Source organism: Nuphar pumila, chromosome 4, assembly GCF_984573655.1.
Source record: "Nuphar pumila chromosome 4, dmNupPumi1.hap1.1, whole genome shotgun sequence".
NCBI lineage: Eukaryota > Viridiplantae > Streptophyta > Magnoliopsida > Nymphaeales > Nymphaeaceae > Nuphar > Nuphar pumila.
Genome location: NC_143252.1, coordinates 127,579,310 through 127,600,608, shown reverse-complemented (window position 1 = coordinate 127,600,608; position 21,299 = coordinate 127,579,310). Strand labels below are relative to the sequence as shown.

At 37.6% G+C, this 21,299-nt stretch overlaps 1 protein-coding gene across 3 annotated transcripts in view; it reads left to right on the top strand.

Moving 5' to 3' along the window:
• Positions 1-21,299, top strand: part of APC2 (anaphase-promoting complex/cyclosome 2) — a 168,572-nt gene that overhangs the window by 96,973 nt on the left and 50,300 nt on the right. For all 3 annotated transcript variants that reach the window (XR_016431421.1, XM_090003524.1, XM_090003526.1), the window contains 3 exons: positions 16,569-16,694; positions 16,829-16,917; positions 17,056-17,137. Coding sequence is in view for 2 of the 3 variants with exons in the window: in XM_090003524.1 (XP_089859650.1) it covers positions 16,569-16,694; positions 16,829-16,917; positions 17,056-17,137 (297 nt within the window). In the remaining variant the exon portion in view is untranslated. The remainder of the gene's footprint in view (positions 1-16,568; positions 16,695-16,828; positions 16,918-17,055; positions 17,138-21,299) is intronic.

Sequence of the window (21,299 nt, the reverse complement as noted above, 5' to 3'; positions counted from 1 at the left end):
ATATCTAGTTAAATCATCTACAAACACACCATAGTAGAATAATCCTCCTTTAGAAATCACAAGGGTAGGACCCCACACATTCGAATGAACCAACTCAAAATGCATGGAGGAGTAAAAAGTTCTTTGTCCATAAGGCAAATATGTCATTTTTTCAAGTAAGCATTCTTTACATTCAAAATTATCTTTGCAAAGATCCTTAGTAATAGGTGCAAAATTCAATTTCCTTATATTTGGATGCCCAAGTCTATGGTGCAAAACTTTTATATCTTTTGTTTGGGCAATATTACAAAATGATTCCTTTGAAATACAAAGTTCATATAATAAAGATGTCCTTGCCTATATCCTTCCCCAATCAATTTCCCTTATATGTGACTTTCTAACAGAAAGGTGGGTATGGTCTTGTCTACAAGATAAGCAAATGCTCCTTTACCTCTAATGATACAAATCTTCTCTAACCAAGTTTTTCATATTTCAAAAATTCCAAGCATATGCGTTTCTGCAGGGCATGTTGCAAGATGGCCAAGAAATAGCAGTAAAAAGGCTGTCAAGCGATTCAGGGCAGGGAGTGACCGAGTTAATGACCGAGCTAGAATTTGGTTGCAAAGCTTCAACACAAACTCCTTGTTAGGCTTCTTGGTTGTTGCCTACAAGAAAATATACTCGTCTATGAATACGTGCCCAACAAAAGCCTTGACAAATTTTTATTTGGTCAGTTGACTTGCACCATTACCTCTACTCTTACCCCTTTTTTGTTTCTAGAAATAAAAAAAAACTAGAGATTTGAAGTATAAATTGAATATAATTATAAATTCAAAATAAACTGAATATAATATAAATATATATGCTATATCTAAAATATATATTATATACTAAAAATATGAAGTTATAAACTGAAAATATAATTATAAATTATAAATTATAAATTATAAATTATAAATTATAAATTATAAATTATAAATTATAAATTATAAATTATAAATTATAAATTGAATACAAGCTTGTATGTACGGAGGGTAAAATGGCGTGTTCGGGTTTCGACGCGTGTTGACACGGGGATACACGTGTGGACACGGGTACAAAGGGAAAAATAGATTGTTCGGGTACCATAGACTGTGTCCCTATCCCCGTGTCATCACGGGTACGAAGAGCAAAGTGGAGTGTCCGGGTACCATAGATTGTGCCCGTTAGGGCCACAACAGTAAATTGTTTAGGTATTTTAGATATTTGTAGGCTTTTGTATACAAATGTCCTTTCACTAATAGCTAAAGGGCTTTTAAGCCTTTGTGATAAGAGTCATTGGGACATCCCCCAATAGCTCTATTTCTAGCTGTTGGGGAGGGTCCCAAGGCCCCAACAACTCTATTTCTAGCGGTTGGGGAGGGTCCCAAGGCTCTCTCTCATGTCTTTGTGTATATCAAGGGGTAGAACCCCTCTTGTATTTTAAGCTTGTTCTCAAGCATTCTTCCGGTAAGATCCTTATATTTTTTATGTTGTTTCTCATACCCATAAGTGGCATTGTGTTTATGACTGTATCTTGACTCATAAGTGGTCTCCATTTGTGTATGTTGTTCTTACTCATAAGAGACACTTGTTTATGTTGATTCTATTTCATTACACGGTATCATAGCCTTAGTGTTCTTGGGTTGTAACTTGTACGTGTAGATCAAGAGGAGGATTGTGAGATTGGTGGAGTATTGGTTTGTTGTCTTGGGAAGCGCGCCATCAAATTTCTTCAACACATTTCTTGCAATCTTCTTTTCTCTCTATCTTTTCTCTTCTCTTACTCTTTTATTTATTGGTACGATGGCCGAAAAAGATTCCTTCTTTTCTGCCATGGTCGCTAATGACCCTAAATCATTGAAAATCGACGCTCATTCGCCCATCCGCTATTACATGCTTCTCTCTCTATATATATACATGTCTATCATGCAAATTAACATCTATGTGTTATAGCTGTTTCCAATGGTGTGATGCTGGAAACTGGTATTGTCAACACCATCTTGAGATGTCATCTCTGTTAAAGAAGAGGTGATATGGTTATGGATTTAAGTCTGGTCCAGATCCATACTTTATATTTAGTATTTTTAATTTGCACATGTGCACATATCTGTATTTTGTTTTTATAATCAGGGACATTACCGTCCACAGTATTTTGTAAATCACTGTATATAAACACAACCTTTCTAGGTCACGATAATGACCTTTTCTGTGTTCAGCAATCCCTTGTCCTTCTCTATCTTTTTCTCTGCTGAAAGTTGACGTGGGCTAGAAATACAAATTCCAACATGGTATCAGAGCAAGTTGAACCGATCCATGCTCACTAAGGTTGGCTTCATCTTTCTTCCCTCTCTTCTTCTGTCCATCTCGTTCTTTTTTATTCTTTTCTCTTCGGTTTTACCTCTGAATTCCAGATCTGGGTTTTCTCTATATTCTATCGTTTTCTTCATTCAATTTAAGATAGATCTGATCATATCAGATCTGGTATTGTTTTTTTTTTCCAGATCTATATCTGAAGATCTGTGATTTCTTATTTCTTTTTGTTTAAAACAGATCATGTTGAAATTATCTGTTCTCTCCTCTGATCATTTTTCCTTATTCTCAAAACCAGATCACGTTAAGACTGATCTATTCTCACAAACCTAGATCACGTCAAAACTGATATGTTTTCTCTTCTATTGCCTCAATCATCCTTTCCTTCTAAAATCGTTTCGGTTAAATATTCTTTTCTTCTAAAATCTTTTCATTATTCTCCCCTAATCTCTTTCTTCTTTAACAGTGGTATCAAACTGCTGTATTACATCTTGGTTTTCTACAACAGAAGTTCTATTTTCTCCATCTCATTGCTGTTGGGTTGATTGTTTTATTTTTCTCACAAAAGATATCTTTTTTCTTTGGAATCACGTAATCCATTGTTCTGAAATACTGGGCGTCATAGGGACTTGTGCTGTGGTTCTGGTACATAACCAGAACTAATATTTAAAAAAAAGAGGGTACACAGCACGAGATCCATAATCCAAATGCATCAAAAAGTTTTTAATCCATATTTGAAAAATATGGATTCGTCCTCTACTCATTCTGGTCTTTCCTCTAGCTTTCTGAGTCAACTTGTTTATGAAAAACTCAATCATTCAAATTTCTTGACCTGGAAAAGACAAATAATTCCCTTCATACGAAGCCAAGATCTTTCTGGGCATCTAGATGGATCAACTCCAGCCCCACTTCAATTTATCACGCAGGAAATACAGGATGATAAAGGGGTTGTCTCATCTCGGATTATTCAAAATCTTGACTTCACAGCTTGGATGAGAAGAGACCAAGCACTAGTCGCGTACATTACTTCTACTTTATCACGAAAAATACTGATTGCAATTCCAGATGATTGTTCAACCGCTAAACTATGGAATATATTGGCTCAAACCTATTCTCAAATGTCGGCAGAAAAAGATTTGTATTTCAAGCGAGAATTTCAATCATTAAAGAAGGGAATTATTGAAATTCCACTAGAGGGGGGGTGAATAGCGAAATACTAAATAGATCGATAAATTAAAAATAGAATGCAATAAGGCACAACACATAAAACACATAATTTATACTGGTTCGGTCAAGACCCTGACCTACATCCAGTCCCCAAGCAAACCACTTGAGCTTTCCACTATAACATCCGAGTTACCGGATAAATAGTACAACACCCTCTTCCTCAGAGGTCTTCTTCTCTCAACAGAGAAGGGACACACCCTCTTCCACAGAGGTCTTCTTCTCTCAAGAGAGAAGGGGAACACCTTATTTCACAGAGGTCTTCTTCTCTCAACAGAGAAGGGGCACACCCTCTTTCACAGAGGTCTTCTTCTTTCAACAAAGAAGGAATACAGTGAATAACAGAAAGTTACAATACTTCCTATAGAACCTTCAGAATGATATGAATGCACTAATGAAGAATTTCTCAGAATATTCTGTTATTTTCACTCAGAAGATACTCTTTGTCAAAGAGCTATTCTTGACTTTTTCTCTTTCTTTTTCTAGGCTCTTTTTCAAATATCGAATAAGAATTTTTCTCGTTGTAAGCTCACATGTCCATACTGAATAAATTGTTTTGATTGTGTTTATATAGCCTTAGAAAAATAGTCGTTGCCTTTTTGAAATGATGGTCTTTTTGGGATGTGAGATGTCAAGTCATTTCAAAAACACTTTATGGTTTTTCGAAAAAGTCTTCTTTCTATAAGTGTAGTATTTGGGGTACACTATTCGTTGTAGTATTTTAGGTATGATATATTTTATGTAAAAAGTCTATTTCTCATAATAGTACATTGAACGTTGGATTGTAAGTCATTATGTAGTTTTGTCTTTATTCAATTTAATGATTTGTAGTACTTTAATATTTTATTTAGAAATCGTTACTTCTTGACTTAAATGTGTATAAGTACAATAAATACTTTTGAATTCTTTATTTTGTAAATGGTCAAATCTCAAAATACTTTATGATGAGTTATTTAATGTCTACAAAGAGAATGAAGACTTTAAGTAAGTCGACATTCTTGAGTGGGATTAAGATAGTCATTTATAAAAAGTTTTTGAGGAGGTATTTAATGTTTTACAGAAAGAATGATGACTTTAAGTAAGTCGACATTCTTGAGTTGTAAAAACTGACTAAAGTCTTTTGTAAACATATAATAATATTTGTTTTTCTTTGTTTAGTTCAACTAGCCGATTTCTATGTTTGTCTTTTTCTTACATACTTGAAATCATTACTTTTTTTATTTCTTTTCAAGTTGTCTTATACATGATAGAAGGTACAATTAATGCTTTTGAAATCATGAGCTAAAATACATTTCTCATAAAAGTTTGTAAGAAGGTACAATGATTGGTTTTAAAAAAAAAGGTGCTTTTTGAAAATATCGTATACTTTTATGAATGAGTGACTTGTATGATAAAATATGTAATATGCAATATGCATGCTTCTGAAGGTTCTGTTACATATGACTCTAAAGAAGAAAAAATCTTCATCTTGAAGTAGCCGATCCCTTTAGATGATCTTTAAGAATGAATGGCCCATCAAGCTTTTTCTTCAAGGAGTATGATTGCACTAAGGTTGTACTTGAACAGGAGGTCTCCATCCTTTTGGGTGAGATATCCTTGCATCAAATACTCGTTAGATACATGACAAAGCATATCCAGTCATAATATAACATTTTTCATAAAGACATTATCATATCATATTAAATCAAATATGACAGTGTATCATATTGTGTGTCATCAAAATATAGTTTCTCAACAATTATGTCTGTTATGGAATATCTGAACAAGGTAAAAAGCATCACAGATCAGTTGGCTCTTGTTGGATGTGCGATCTCAGAGAGAGATAAGGTGCAACAAGTTTTAAGCGGACTTGGAGCAGACTATCATGTTCTTGTCACGTCTCTCACATGTTTGCCTGTTTTACCCAGTTTTGAAGACTTACGGGCTAAACTTTTACATTATGAGATCAGTTTGAAGAACCTTTCTGATGGTGATGGTGGGCAACTTGACTCACAAAATGTTTTGGCTACTGGGCTGGTTTATGGACAAGGTCGTGGTCGAAGAAATAATCATCGCGGAGGTAGAGCTCGAGGACGATATGGTGGACAAGGGGGACGTGGGTTGCTTCCTACCCCAAACATGCCTCCTAATGCTCATGCAGGAAATCCAAGAAATATTCTCACATGCTTCCTCTGTAATAAAAGGGGACACATTAATGTTGACTGTTGGTTCAACCCTCAGAACAAAGGCAAAAATTTTATTATTCAGTCAAAAAGGCAGACTGATGGGAGTAAATCTAGTGGAGATGTGCAACAACTTTTATTGACAGCTCTTTCAAAGATGACAATAGCACAAGATTATCAGGGAGTATGGTATATAGACTCTGGGGCAACCATCCATGTCACGGGGGTTTCAGGTAAACTCTCGAACTTATCTCCTTATTTCGATAACGGCAGTATTGTCACTGGAGATGGAACTCATCGTTCCATTTCTCACACTGTGAATGCCATAATACCCTTCTTAAATTCATCCATAAAACTATCCATTGTTTTACTTGCTCCTAATATAAAAAAGAACATTTCTGTCTCGAAACTTGTTGATGATACACATTCTTATGTCGAATTTACTCTCTCTTCTGTGTATGTCAAGGACCTTCAAACGAGGGAGACGTTCGTTAAAGGGGAGCGACGAAGAAATATGTATATCTTCAAGGAAGATCCTTTTGTTCGTGTTTCTGCTCCTGTCGTCTTGAAGCCTTCGTTGGAGTTCGATGAATCCTCTTCTAAATGTCTTCTTAGTTTGTCTAAATGTAACAAGTCAAATATTTGGCATAGTCGACTTGGTCACTGTAGTTCCTCTTTTGTTGAAAAGCTTGTAAGAGATAATCTTATCTCCTCATCTAGTTTGAGTCCTACTTTTGGTAATAAGCAATGTACAAGTTGTCAATTGTGCAAGAATCATGTTCTTCCCTTCAATTCAATTAATAAAAGAGCTTCAAGACCTTTTGAGATTATCTACTCTGATGTATGGGGTCCTGTACCTACTTGTTCTCCTTCGGGTAGTCGATACTACGTTGTTTTCATTGATAGTTATTCTCGTTATACTTGGATATATTTCATGAAACATAAATCTGAAGTTCCTCAATTGTTCAGAACGTTTCATGCCTTTGTCAAAACTCAATTTTTGTCAAATATTATGAATTTTCAGTGTGATGGGGGAGGTGAGTACACTTCAAATGACTTTATTGCTTTTCTTCGAAACAATGGTATAAGTCGCAGAGTTTCCTGCTCGCACACACCGCAACAGAATGGTGTGGCTGAACGGAAACACCACCACATTGTTGAGAGTGCGATGAGCATGTTGCATGACAGTCATATTCCTATTAAGTTATGGACAAAAGCTTTTCACTCTGCGGTTTATATTATAAATCGTTTGTCGATGGCCATTTTAGCCAATAAATCACCTTATTATACTCTTTTTGGACAACACCCAGATTATGATAATTTACGAGTTTTTGGCTGTGTTTGTTATGTGCATATTGACAAATCATTAAGAAATAAGTTTCAGAATAAAGCTTCTAAGTGCAGATTTGTGGGATATGCGGATGATTATAAGGGATATCGTTGCTATGAGCCTCTGTTCAAGCGTGTTAAGATCTCCAGAAATGTGTTTTTTGATGAGCAGAACTTTGAAGATGGGCATTCTTTACAAAATACACGTTATAGTGTTGGAGTTTATTCTCCATGGTTGAATGTCGAGTTGTTTGCTAACATCAATGGAGAGTGTTCATCTGATTGCAGTGTTGCTCCCATGCCTATTCTTGTACCAGATGAAACCTCTTGCACAACTCAAATTGAGATTGACAATTTGCCGCCCAAGGAGATTGAGAAGTTTTCAGAACCAATCTATACGAGAAGAGCAGCAAAAAATATTCCCACCATTACTGATGTGATTGTTAATGAACCTGAAAATCATTCCTTTGTCAGGAGATCTGAAAGAATTCGACACCCAATTCAGAGATGGGTTAGTTATGATAATTTCACTCTGGATTTTTCAGTTATTTCTGTCACAGGTTGAAAAGTAAGATGAACCTACTACCTTCTATCAAGCAGTCAAGTCACACAAGTGGATAGAGGCAATGAATGAAGAAATAAAAGCATTACATGAATGTCAAACATGGAAAATTGTTCCCAGACCCAATGATAGAAATATCATAGGATTTAAGTGGGTTTATAAGATCAAGTATAAACCTAATGGGAGCATTGAACGACACAAAGCAAGACTTGTTGCACGTGGTTTCACTTAAGAATATGGCCAGGATTATGATGAGACTTTTAGTTCTGTGGTCAAGATGGGAACAATTCGTATCATATTATCTCTAGTCGTCCATCACAAATGGACATTGAGCCAGATTGATGTGAAGAATGCTTTCCTTTATGGGGCCCTTAAAGAAGAAGTTTATATGGAACAACCACCTGGATATGCGGAAGAAGATCCTAAGGTGTATGTCTGCAAATTGAAGAGAACTCTTTATGGTTTAAAACAAGCATCACAGACCTGGTTTGATAGTTTTTCTCTTAAAGTTGAAAATCTTGGTTTCCGCAGATGCACTCTTGATCACTCACTCTTTATCTTCAGGGACAAGCATACAATCACATTCTTATTGATTTATGTAGATGACATAATTATCACGGGCAACTCTTGCAGTCATATCCAGGAAGTCAATGTATTCTTAAGTCAGAATTTTAAAATGAAGGACATTGGAGAACTGAAGTACTTTCTTAGAATAGAAGTTGACAGGAAAGACAATGTATTGACCCTAACACAACATAAATATACTATTGACTTGTTAAGTAGAGCGGGAATGAAAGATTGCAAGCCTTTAGCTACTCCGAGCGTTTTACAACAGAAATTGAGTTTCCACGATGGAAACTTATATGATGATCCCACCAGATACCGAAGTATAGTCGGAATGCTCCAGTATCTTACCTTCATTAGACCCGACATTGTCTATTGTGTAAATCAAGTGTCTCAATTTATGCATGAACCTCGAACTGGGCACATGGATGCAGTTAAACGGATATTGAGATACTTAAAGGGTACGGTAGGAGTTGAACTTGTTTACAAGAGGAATCTTATAGATAATGGGGCTCATAAAATTTTTATCTATACAGATGCGGACTAGGCAGGAGATCCAGATGAGAAAAGGCCAGTTTCAGGCTATTGCATATTTCTTTGCAGCAACATTGTGTCCTGGAGTAGTAGAAAACAGAAGGCTGTTGCCAGATCTAGTACTGAGGCTGAATATCTTTCCATAGCAGCGGCCACAACAAAAGCTACGTGGGTTAGACACATGCTAACAGAATTGGGAGAATCTATCTCAAGATCATTATTATTGTGTGACAATCAAAGTGTGATAAATATTTCTTTTAATCCCATTTATCATAGTCACACTAAACATATTGAGATAGATCGACATTTTGTCAGGCAAAAGGTTGAAGAGAGAAATTGAGCCATACTATGTTCGCACTGAAGATCAAGTGGCTGATATGTTTACAAAGGGGCTGACCAAATATAATTTTTGGTTCTTAAAAAGCAAGTTGTCCATGATTCGAGATCATGCACAACTTGAGGGAGGCTGTTAAAGAAGAGGTGATATGGTTATGGATTTACGTCTGGTCCAGATCCATACTTTATGTTTAGTATTTCTAATTTGCACATGTGCACATATCTGTATTTTGTTTTTATAATCAGGGACATTACCATCCACAGTATTTTGTAAATCACTGTATATAAACACAGCCTTTCTAGGTCACGATAATGACCTTTTCTGTGTGCAGCAATCCCTTGTCCTTCTCTATCTTTTTCTCTGCTGAAAGTTGACGTGGGCTGGAAATACGAATTCCAACAATCTCCTCTTCCAATATCTGCCCTTGCTTTGATTGAAAACCTAACATCATTACGAGGTGCTTTTTTTAAGGAACAACCAATAAGTCTATCTTTAAATCACTATAATTTATAAAGTTATTAGCTATGTAACATGGATACTTCAAAAAGGGTGTAGTATCCATGAGAATGCATGCCTGTGTTGACACTGTTACTGGTACTTCATTGGGTAAGGGTCGGACCAGTTTTGAATATGACCGATCCACTACCTGCTTTCATCCATTTTAAGATGCATGAAAGGTCATCTCTATCCGTTTCTGTATAGTGTTTATCTATATCTATCTATCTATATATATATATATATATGGATATTTAGGTTTATATTTAATATAGTCGATTGTAGGTTCAATCTAGTTGGAATCTCACGATGCAAGTTGTTTTGACTCAATCTAACCTTTTGGATGTGTTCAGCATGCTCTAATTAGTGGAAATCAACCCTTGGATCATGTTTTTTCGATGAAAAAACATGTTTTTCTTTTTTTCTAAAAAGTTGGTGCATTTACAGCCATTGATTTTTGCATCTCTGGAAAATCGTGTACACAAGTCAGATTCCAGCGATTCACATACAGGTTCCCACTAAAAACATGTAGATCACATCCATGGGGTCACTTGGACCTAAAATTATAAAAGATAAAAAAATAGAAGTTGCTAAGTCGTTTGCATATACAGACGATTGTGGCTACTCTTGAAGGTAAGATGAAAGGCGCAGAAACCGAGGTAGAGAGAGAGAGAAAGAGGAAGAGAGAGAGAGAGAGAGAGAGAGAGAGAGAGAGAGAGAGAGAGAGAGAGAGAGAGAGAGAGAGACGGCTGGAGAATAATGGAACTTCTTAATCTCAATTAGGGCTAATCTCTATGTTAAATAGAGATAGTCCAAGGAACAAAATTACACCTAGGTCCCTCATTAAAGAATAAGATGCAAATAACCTCTAGTTTAGAAAAACTTATTTACTAAAAACATCTTAGTCTCAACACTCCCCCTCAAGCTGGAGCATAGATATCAATCATGCTCAGCTTGTCACAACACTTTGAGAAATTTGGTCTCGCTAGGGCTTTGGTAAAAACATCAGCTACTTGATCTTCGGAAGATACATGATCGGTGCAGATATACCCAGCCTGAACCAAGTCGCGAACATAGTGACAGTCAACTTTAATGTGTTTAGTCCTTTCATGAAACACTGGATTGTTGGCAATATATGTAGCAGCCCTATTGTCACACATCATCAATATAGGTAGGGATACTTTCTCCTGAAGCTCGGTTAAGACTGGTTTTACCCACATAATCTCAGCTGCAGTCTGGGCCATTGCTCGGTATTCAGATTCAGCACTCGACCTGGCTACAACGGTTTGTTTCTTACTCCTCCAGGTAACAAGATTTCCTCCCACAAACACACAAAATCCAGATGTTGACTTCCTATCTTCAACTGATCCTGCATAATCCGCGTCAGTGTAAGCAACAACGTCCAAAGATGGATTTCGTTTAAACAACATACCTTTACCAGGAGATGTCTTTAAGTACCGAATAACCATCATAGCTGCATCCCAGTGAACTTTTGTAGGTTTGTCCATGAACTGACTGATTTTACTCACAGCTAATGAAATGTCAGGTCTAGTAACTGTCACATATAGTAACTTACCCACCAAGGATCTAAAGCTGACACTGTCTACATACTCAGACTTCTCATCGAACATGTGAGTTTTAGGATCCATTGGAATATTAGCTGGCTTGGCTCCTAGCATTCCAGTCTTTTAATAAGTCCAACACATACTTTCTTTGAGACAACACTAAGCCCTCTTTGTTTCTTGCAACTTCGATACCCAGAAAATATCGAAGGTGACCAAGATCTTTAGTAACAAAGTGTTTCTGAAGATGATCTTTTGTGGCAGAAATATCTTGGGCACTGCTGCCTGTTAATATGATGTCATCGACATATACCACCATAACAACAATTCCAACACTGGTTTTCTTGATGAACAAGGAGTGATCTGAAGCTGACCTGACAAAGCCAAAACTAGACATGACCTCAAATAATTTGTGAAACCATGCCCTTGGACTCTGCTTCAGGCCATAAATAGCCTTCTTCAACTTGCACACCTTCTTACACTCCCCCTTAACCTCAAAGCCTGAGGGTTGTTGCATGTAGACCGTTTCCTGCAAATCCCCATACAAAAAGGCATTCTTGACATCCAACTGAAACAAGGGCCATCCATGGTGCACAACAACAGAAAGAACATGACGAATAGTGCCAAGTCGAGCAACTGGGGAGAAAGTTTCAAAAAAGTCAACACCATAAGTCTGAGTATAACCTTTTGCCACCAACCGGGCTTTGTACCGTTTAATTGACCCATCCGAGTTATATTTAATGGTATATACCCATTTGCAGCCAACAATATCTGCATCAGTCGGAGGAGCCACCAAATCCCAAGTGCCCCTAGAACATAGGGCATCCATCTCATCCTTCATAGCCTGCATCCATTTGGGGTCGAATAGAGCCTGACTGTGATGAAGCGGAACAGAGGAGGCAGACAAAGCCGAGATAAACTTCTTCATAGAAGCCCCAAGATTAACTTCAGAAACAAACTGAGAAATGGGATGAAGGGTGCACTGTCTTTTCCCTTTTCGCAGAGCAATAGGAAGATCCTCATCAATAGCAGAAACTTCAGTATGCTCAGTGATACTTGCCTCAGGAGAAGAAGATAATGGGGGCATGGAGGTAGGGGGTAACCTGTGAGTATACACTATAGGAGGGTTTCTGTATCGAGACTCCCCAGAGGATGGAGGCACATGCTTTGGAGTGAACGACTCTAAAGGAAAAGGGGGAATTGGCAGAGGAAAAACATCACCTTGACTCTCTTGTAACCTTGGAGTAGTACTCGAAAAATAAGGAATAAACTCAAAGAAGGTAACGTCCGCACTGACATACTCTTTATGAGATATAGGGTCATAGCAACGATATCCTTTTTGGTTCTTAGGATACCCAAGGAAAACACATTTAATAGACTGCGCAGCAAGTTTATCTCGATCAGGACCTAGCTTATGCACAAAACACACGCATCCAAAAACTTTAGGGGGGATAGGAAAGAGAGGAGCCTCTGGATGGAGAATTTGAATTGGGATCTGGTCTTCTATAGAACTGGACGGCATGCGATTTATAAGAAACCCCGCTGTCAAAACCGCATCGCCCCAGTATGTAGCAGGCATATTGGATTGAATCATAAGGCACCGAGCAACATTAAGGATTTGTCTATGTTTCCTCTCAGCCACCCCATTTTGCTGGGAGGTATGGGGACATGTAAATTGAGGTTGAATCCCATTTCCAGAGTAGAATTGAAGTAAGTCTTTGGATTTGAACTCAAGAGCATTATCAGTGCGAACAATTTTAACACATATGTCAAATTGAGTTTTTATCTCTGCAATTAAAGATTTAAGAATGCCAGGACCTTGAGACCGATCTTTTAACAGGAACACCCACGATAGTCTTGAGAAGTCATCAACAATAACTAGATAATAACGACATTGAGACCTATTAGGAATCCGACTCGGACCCCACACATCTACATGAAGAAGATTAAACAATCCTTGACTTGATGGACTCTGACTGGAGGGAAAAGAGCTTCGACAATGTTTTCCCAATTGACATGTTTCACACTGAAAAGAGACTGAGGAAGGTATATGAGGAATGACACGACAAAGTTTTGTCACTGGAAGGTGACCCAAACGATGATGCCACAATAAAGGACTTGAGGATGATGTAACAGCAGAGTGGGCCGAAACCTCTGGTTGGTGAAGGTAATACAAACCACCTTCCTCATAGCCACCGCCAATCCTTCTCCCCGTCAGCAAGTCCTGAAAGGTGCATCCCATAGGATCAAAAATCACTCTACAATTCAACTCTTTTGTCATTCGACTGACTGATAATAAATTCTGTGGAAACGAAGGAGCATGAAGAACATGTGACAATTGAAGAGTAGGGGTAATAGACTTGTTTCCCTGCCCTACAATTGGGGAAGAGCTACCATCAGCAAGACGTACCCCTTTCTGACCTGTCACAGGTTTTAAACTCAAAAAATTGCTCGAGTTTCCGCACAAGTGACCAGAGGCTCCAGAATCAATAACCCACCTACCACCTTGAGCAGATAGGCCATCACTTGCCGAGCACACAACCTCCGTAACCTCCGCAACAGAAGACTTTGAATTGGATGATCGTAAAGCAAGGAGCTCGTCATATTCAGCCCTGCTAAGAGTTACACAATCATTGGAGGAATCTGCATCTGATTTAACCACTTGAGCCATAATATAAACTAATGGGCTTGATTCACAAAATGCAAGAGCAACCACACGCGCATACCCACAATCAACAGCAAGCCTGAGTATATCAAGTTTTGACTTCACCAATGAAATCTGAGAAACACGACCTTCGACTGTTCAGATCCAAACTACAAATATAATTTTAAAGAAACTTGACCAAAACCTTTCACCTCAACCAAGGATGACTATAGGCTGTAAATCAAGATCACACATCCAACACGACTTAGAGTGTGTTATCATCAGACATTCGCCACTACGACAACCAGTAGCAACACCCAACACACGACTTAGAGTGTGATACCACAGTGCCCAACACAGAATCCCACTTCAAGGGACACGGTTCCCACAAACAGAATAAATTTTTTTTTGCACAGCAGGGAATCACGCCTGCTGATTAAAAAAAAACTTATTAACATGCAGTTTTCAAAAGTCAGCTGTGTCAAAAGGGTCACGACACAGCACCCAGCTTCTTGCTAAGTCAAAAAGATCACTACACAGCACCCAGCTGCTTGCTAAATACTTTTAACTCACAACATCTGCTCTCAGCCATATACCTCATGACAGCCAAAAAAAAATTCAATTCCACGACTTCTGCACAACACTTGTACTTATCAACATAGATAAGGATATTCACGACAGCTGCATATTTATCAACATAAATAAAGGAACTCACGACAGCAACTCTCAGCAATATAAATCACGACAGCCAAAATAAAATCAGTTTCACGATACCATGTTAGAGCTTTAATGGAGTAAAAACTATTGAGACGCTTACACTCCAGCAAATTAATATTTGATAGGCGCAAGCACACCAAGTTGGGAACCAAGGTGCAGATCTGCAGTAGACAACTTCAACTACACCAAAACGAATATCAGATCTGAATATGATCTGATTTAACATTACCACGTCAACCCACAAGAACAGCAACCCACGTCACCACAAAGACCGCTGATCACCAGCACCACAACGATATTAACAGCAGCAACTCACGACCACAACAGATCAGATCTGATCACAACATCTTTAACACGCCTGCAATGGAGACAGATCTGGTCCACACCGTGCGACAGGCTCTAAATCACCACCAACTGCAACATCGTCAATGCCAAGACTTCAATACCTAGATTTGGCTTCAGATCTGAGTCACGACCTCTAGTCAATAGTCGTGACTAGGTCTGACTGCAGATCTGTAGCCAGGTCTGATCTTCACACAGAAGGACCGACTATCCGATGAGATGTTGCTCGAAGGAAGATGATGCTGGAACTTAGGCACCCATGGTCGCACGCTGCTCTGATACCATGTTGAAGGTAAGATGAAAGGCGCAGAAACCGAGGTAGAGAGAGAGAGAGAGAGAGAGAGAGAGAAAGAGGAAGAGAGAGAGAGAGAGAGAGAGAGAGAGAGAGAGAGAGAGAGAGAGAGAGAGAGAGAGAGAGAGAGAGACGGCTGGAGAATAATAGAACTTCTTAATCTCAATTAGGGCTAATCTCTATGTTAAATAGAGATAGTCCAAGGAACAAAATTACACCTAGTCCCTCATTAAAGAATAAGATGCAAATAACCTCTAGTTTAGAAAAACTTATTTACTAAAAACATCTTAGTCTCAACAGCTACTATTAACCCTATATGTATAATATATATAGCTGGACTCCCATAGCCATACTTTTAGACATTCCCGTGTTGTATCCCAAGTATTCGCACCCACACCCAAACTCGTATCCTTACCTATATGACATAGGTTATTTGGATATTTTCAAATTTGAGGGGCAAAAGATTGTATGAACTTGTCAACTTGTTATGATCAATGGAAAGTTTTAAAGGGGTACTGATGGCCTGAAATAGATAACAGGAAAAAAACAATTAAAGAGATTTGGCAAAGCTACCATGTGGGCTAAAGTTATTTCAACACCTAGGTGTTGGTTTCATTTCTTGTAAAGTAGCATGTCCCAACCCACTGCCTTACATTTTTGAAGTATAGTTGCCAGAGTGGGAAGTGAAAGAGGAAATTAATATGGGAATTAGAATTGGGAAACACCCATTTCAAATCATTGGAGTATTCTGGAAGCAGGTGGCACATAAAAAGTGGTACGAGGAACCATTTAGGAAGTGGTATGTGAAACTGTGAAATACTGATAACTGACAGGTAATAGGGAAAATTTTAAGAAATGAAGATCGCAGTGAATAACTATATTAGCCTATTAGAAAAATCTCTACACTACTTTAGAGAATGATACACAAATATACATTCAGCAAGAGTGCAAAATATTCAATAATTTGTTGCAGCAATGTATACATACTTCATCACATACATTACAAATCTAAGAAACTTCAGGCAAGCTCGTTACAAATCTAAGAAACTTCCACAGCCTAACAACATAAATTGACAACTAAATACTATGTAATACTTTTGAACCAAGTGTTTTATAGATCCATACCTATGCCAAAATCCAGTGCCAATCTAAAATAGAAAATCATTGATTCCTTTTGCTTAAAAGACAAACTTATGAAGTAATAACAAAAAATGTTCATGTTATCTCAGAATTTACAAAAAAAAAAGGAAATATCATCCATATAGTGTTATATCACTGTCATTTTGCAAAAAGTATAGCCATACTTCTCAATATTTGTCAATGGAAAAAATATAAACTATATAGTCAAAATACCAAAAGTACAAAAAGCAACCGCCCACAGTTATATGCATCCTGCTATTACTTACATGTTCCGACAAATTCTTTTGCATTCTGCTATTACTTGGCGTTAGTGATATCGTGATTTTTTTGCTTGACATTGAATGCAAATGACAGGTGGAGTTAGAAGCTCTCCGTTTGCCTGATTCAATAGATCAATTGCTTATGGATTATGCACAGAGATTTCATGAAATCAAAACCCCACGAAAGCTAAATTGGAAGAAAAATCTTGGCATTGTCAAGGTTTGAACAGTTATGAACAAAATATTCAAAATTTGTAATATTTGATTGATAAATAGGAAATAAGTGATTCATGATCCTTTTCTTTTTTAATTCTTCGTCTCTTTTTCTACTTTTTCTTTATTATGCTCTTTCAGTTAGAGTTGGAATTTGAAGATCGATCTGTTGAGTTTAGAGTATCTCCATTGTGTGCAATTATTATCTTGAAATTTCAAGAACAATCAAGGTAAAAATAAAACCGATGGTGTATATAGGGTTGTTTAATGACCAGAATACATTAAAAGATGGCTTTCTATTTTCATGAATTCCTCCATTCTTTTTATCTTCTTCCTTTTGATATGATGCGTATTTTGTCAAATTTCAGCTGGACTTCAAGAAAACTTTCCGCTTCAATTGGAGTGCCTGTAGATGCTCTGAACAGAGCAATAAGCTTTTGGATAAGCAAGGTATGATAAGTATTATCATTTCTGTTGGTTATTAATTGTACGCGTGAATAATTGCTTTTTGGTCTTTGACATAAAAATTATGTAGAGCTCCATCTTGAGCAAGTGGCTATTGGCTATTTTATGTAAAGTAGGCAAAACTGCTTTCTGAAAGAGAGTCCTGAGGTAACTGAGCCTTGATGTATTAAAGTTAATTTTATTGGTTTCCTTAAAAGTAAATCATAAAATAATATAGAGGAAGAATTCAACTTATTTTTTATTAAATTGCGGATAAAATTGTTGGATTATCTCTAGCTATATCTATATTGTGCATTACATTCCTAACAAGTGTGGCAAATGCCCTAAAAAACAAACCTAAAATTGAATGGTGCCATAATAAAAGTGGTTTCATTGTCATTTTGAAATCTTTATAAAGGAAAATAAATATGTTCCAGGCTACTTCTGAACTAAAAAGTGCTAGATTGTATATGTATATGTGTGTATATATATATATATATTATAACATCTTTAAAGGTAACTAAAAACTAAAAAATCAAATAAAACATTGAAGTAAATCAGCTATATACGAACAGTAAAAATGCTTAGGAATGCAAATATGAAATATAGTCAAATGAAAATATAAAACCTATCAATAATACATACAATAAATAAAATGAAGGAAATGAAGGAAAAAAAAAGAAAACAACGGTAAAAAACTTAAAAGAAATTTGGGTTGGGTAAGGACCCCACCTCGTACCTGGTGCGCAGGTGGTACCAGCACCCACACCAGACACGGGTGCATTTGGATTTAGATGTAATGTGCAAGTCACATTTATTTATTTTATTTGTGTTCATGTCTAGCCTATGATATTGATCTATAAAAGTGGACTAGGTTAGAGTATGTTTCTAAGTCTGTTTATGTAGTATAGGATAGGATTCATATTGTTCTTGGTTGCCTTGATTATTACTCTGTCACAAGGACTCACCAAAGAGGCCGCCGTACCCGTGTCGACACTGGTGCTGGTGCGGTCAACCCTCACCCAGGATCTTTGTCCAAAATGGACTCGGTTAACTTTGACTGAGTCCATTTTGGTATACTTTTTTTTTTGTTTAAAAAGACATTTTTGTGATGGGTGGGGGTGTTTAGGGAACGACTTCTCCCCTCCCCCAACCCCTCCTCTCCTCTTCTGATGCCGGCGACAGTAAGTCTCTCTTTGTTCCTCCTCTTATTCCTTCTTCAACTCCTCCTCCTCTCTTTCTTGTTCTTCTTCTTTCTTCCTCCTCCTCTCTTTCTTGTTCTTCTTCCTTCTCTTCCTCCCGTCTTTCTTCTTCTTCCTTCTCCTCTTTTTCTTCTTGCTTCTCCCCTCTTTTCCTTCCCTTATTGGTGCAAGGGCATAACCCAGGCCCACTGGGTTCAGTTAATATATATATATATATATATATATATATATATATATATATATATATATATATATATCAAAGTCACTAAGATCGTCGATATATTGAAATATTGCGATATTAGCAGCTATTTCAGGGTAGTCGATAATATTGAAAATATATCACGATAAATATTGCTACAGAAAACTGCACTTGTTTTCAGATTTGCTTTTTTAAAAAAGCCCTAAATTTATTAAATATAAAAATTTAGAAAAATCACTGTAATTTAAAAAAAGCAATCTTGGCCTCAAAATTTGGTTTAAATCGATGAGTTTTGTACATTTCGTTAATTTTTTTCAAAAGATCTTGTTTTAAAAAAATATGAAAAATGTACTTAAGGGCTTGAAAAATATGATATTTTTGCGGCACGCATTGGTGGTCGTCTTTCTTTGTGAAGACCATGAAGGGCTTGGAATTGCCTTTGCTGGGGTTGGAAGGCACTCCAGCTATGAGCATAAAGACGACAAGTTTTGAAAGTTTTTCACCTGTATAGAGAAGAGAGAGAGAGAAAAACGAAGAAGAAACCCAAGGCTTTTGGCTGTTACGATTTCTATTTTCACCACTTAGAATCGTGACCTAAACAGTGTTTTATAATGTTACAACACAGAGATATGGATCCGGGTTTGGTGTATCCAGACCCGACAGTCTAAGTGTGTTACAATACATAAGTATGGATATGTTACATGGCTGTACACAATCCATAGATCAACGTGGATCGGGTCGGATCCTTTTTCACCTTTTTCACCCCCCCTCAAGTTGATCATGGTTTTGGACCATGAACAACTTGCCTTTAAGCATCCAAAAACGATCCTTTGTTAACCCTTTGGTAAATAGATCTGCAACTTGTCTTTCAGTATTGACGAACTCAGGCTCAATCTCTTTTTCTTCAACCTTCTGTCTCACAAAGTGTTGGTCGATCTCAATGTGATTGGCACGACTGTGATGTACTGGATTGAATGACATGTTGATAGCACTTTGGTTGTCACATAGCAAAGTAGTGTGGGAAATCTTTTCTCCTACTTCAGCTAGTAGATGCTTGATCCATGTGACTTCGGCAGTAGCAACAACCATAGATCTATACTCAGCCTCAGTGCTTGATCTAGCAATGGCCTTTTGTTTTCTACTGCTCTAAGAGACTAAATTTTTTCCAATGAAGATGCAATATCCGGATGTAGATCTTCGTTCTTCAGGATCTACTGCCCAGTCTGCATCACAATATACAGTGAGTCCGTGCTCATCTTTGCCATATGACTGTGGTGAATATATCAATTCATCCCCAATAGTCCCTTTCAGATATCTAAGGATCCTCTTGACCGCTTCCATATCTCCAGTACGTGGCGCATGCATAAATTGAGACACTTGATTGACTGCATAAACAATATCAGGTCTGGTGAATGTGAGGTACTGTAACATTCCTATTATGCTTCGATACCTGGTGGGGTCATCACACAGATCTCCATCCTGAGCGCTAAGTTTTTGATGAAGCACACTCAGAGTTCCCAGAGGTTTGCAGTCTTGCATGCCTGCCTTGCTGAGAACATCTACGGTGTACTTGTGCTGAGTGAGTGTCAAGCCATGAACCTGGTTATCAACTTCTACGCCAAGGAAATAACGTAGAACTCCAAGATTTTTCATTTTGAACCTCTGACCTAGTTAGTCTTTTACTTCTTGGATGTGGGTCGCAGAGTTTCCTGTGATGACAATATTATCGATATAAATTAATAACAGAGTGCTCACAGTCTGACTTCTAAAGATAAATAATGAGTGGTCTAGCATGGAACGTGAAAATCCATGTTTCTGAATCTCTAGCGAGAAGCTATCAAACCATGAGCGAGATGCTTGCTTCAGACCATAGATAGCTCTTTTTAACCTGCACACATGAGTTTTACAATTTTGTTCTTGATACCCAGGGGGTTGCTCCATGTATACTTCTTCCTTTAAGTCTCCATGCAAGAATGCATTTTTCACATCAAGCTGACTCAACTTCCATCCATGTTCAACAGCCAGGGAAATAATAATTCGGATTGTTCCCATTCTTACAACCGGACTGAATGTCTGATCATAGTCTTGCTCTGCTTCTTGAGTGAATCCTTTTGCCACAAGCCTTGCCTTGTATCGTTCAATGGTTCCATCTGGCTTGCACTTTATTTTGTAGACCCATTTACATCCGACAAGTTTTTTGTCAGGTGGTCTGGGAACAACTTCCCAGGTTCCACATTCATGCAAGGCTTGCATTTCATCATTCATGGCTTCTACCCACTTGGTAGAAGTGGTTGCCTGGTAGTACATGGTGGGCTCATCTTCCTTATTGAGAGCAGTTAAGAAGAGTTGAAGATCCAATGAGAAGTTATAACTAACCCACCTGTCAATGGGATGTCGTATGCGGTTTGATTTTCTGACCTCAAGAGTATGAGAAGGAGTCAGATTGCCGTCTGAAACATGATCTGAATGACTTGATGTTGTTGGTCTCTGTCTAGAATAGATAATGCCTTTGTATCTGCCTGGTACTTCTTCTGTATTCTGTGATCCCGACGTCCCAGTGTCTTCAAAACTCTCTTCTTCTTGCTACACGCAATCTGAGGAGCATGCTTCATTGGAGTCAACAAAAAGTTCTGAACTCAACCAAGGATAGTAAACTTCAGTTGGCATATTCGTTGCATCAACTTCGTCATCAAAATTTTGTTCATTAAAGACAACATTTCTTGAGATTCTGATACGTTTGTTGGTGGGATTATAACACCTATATCCT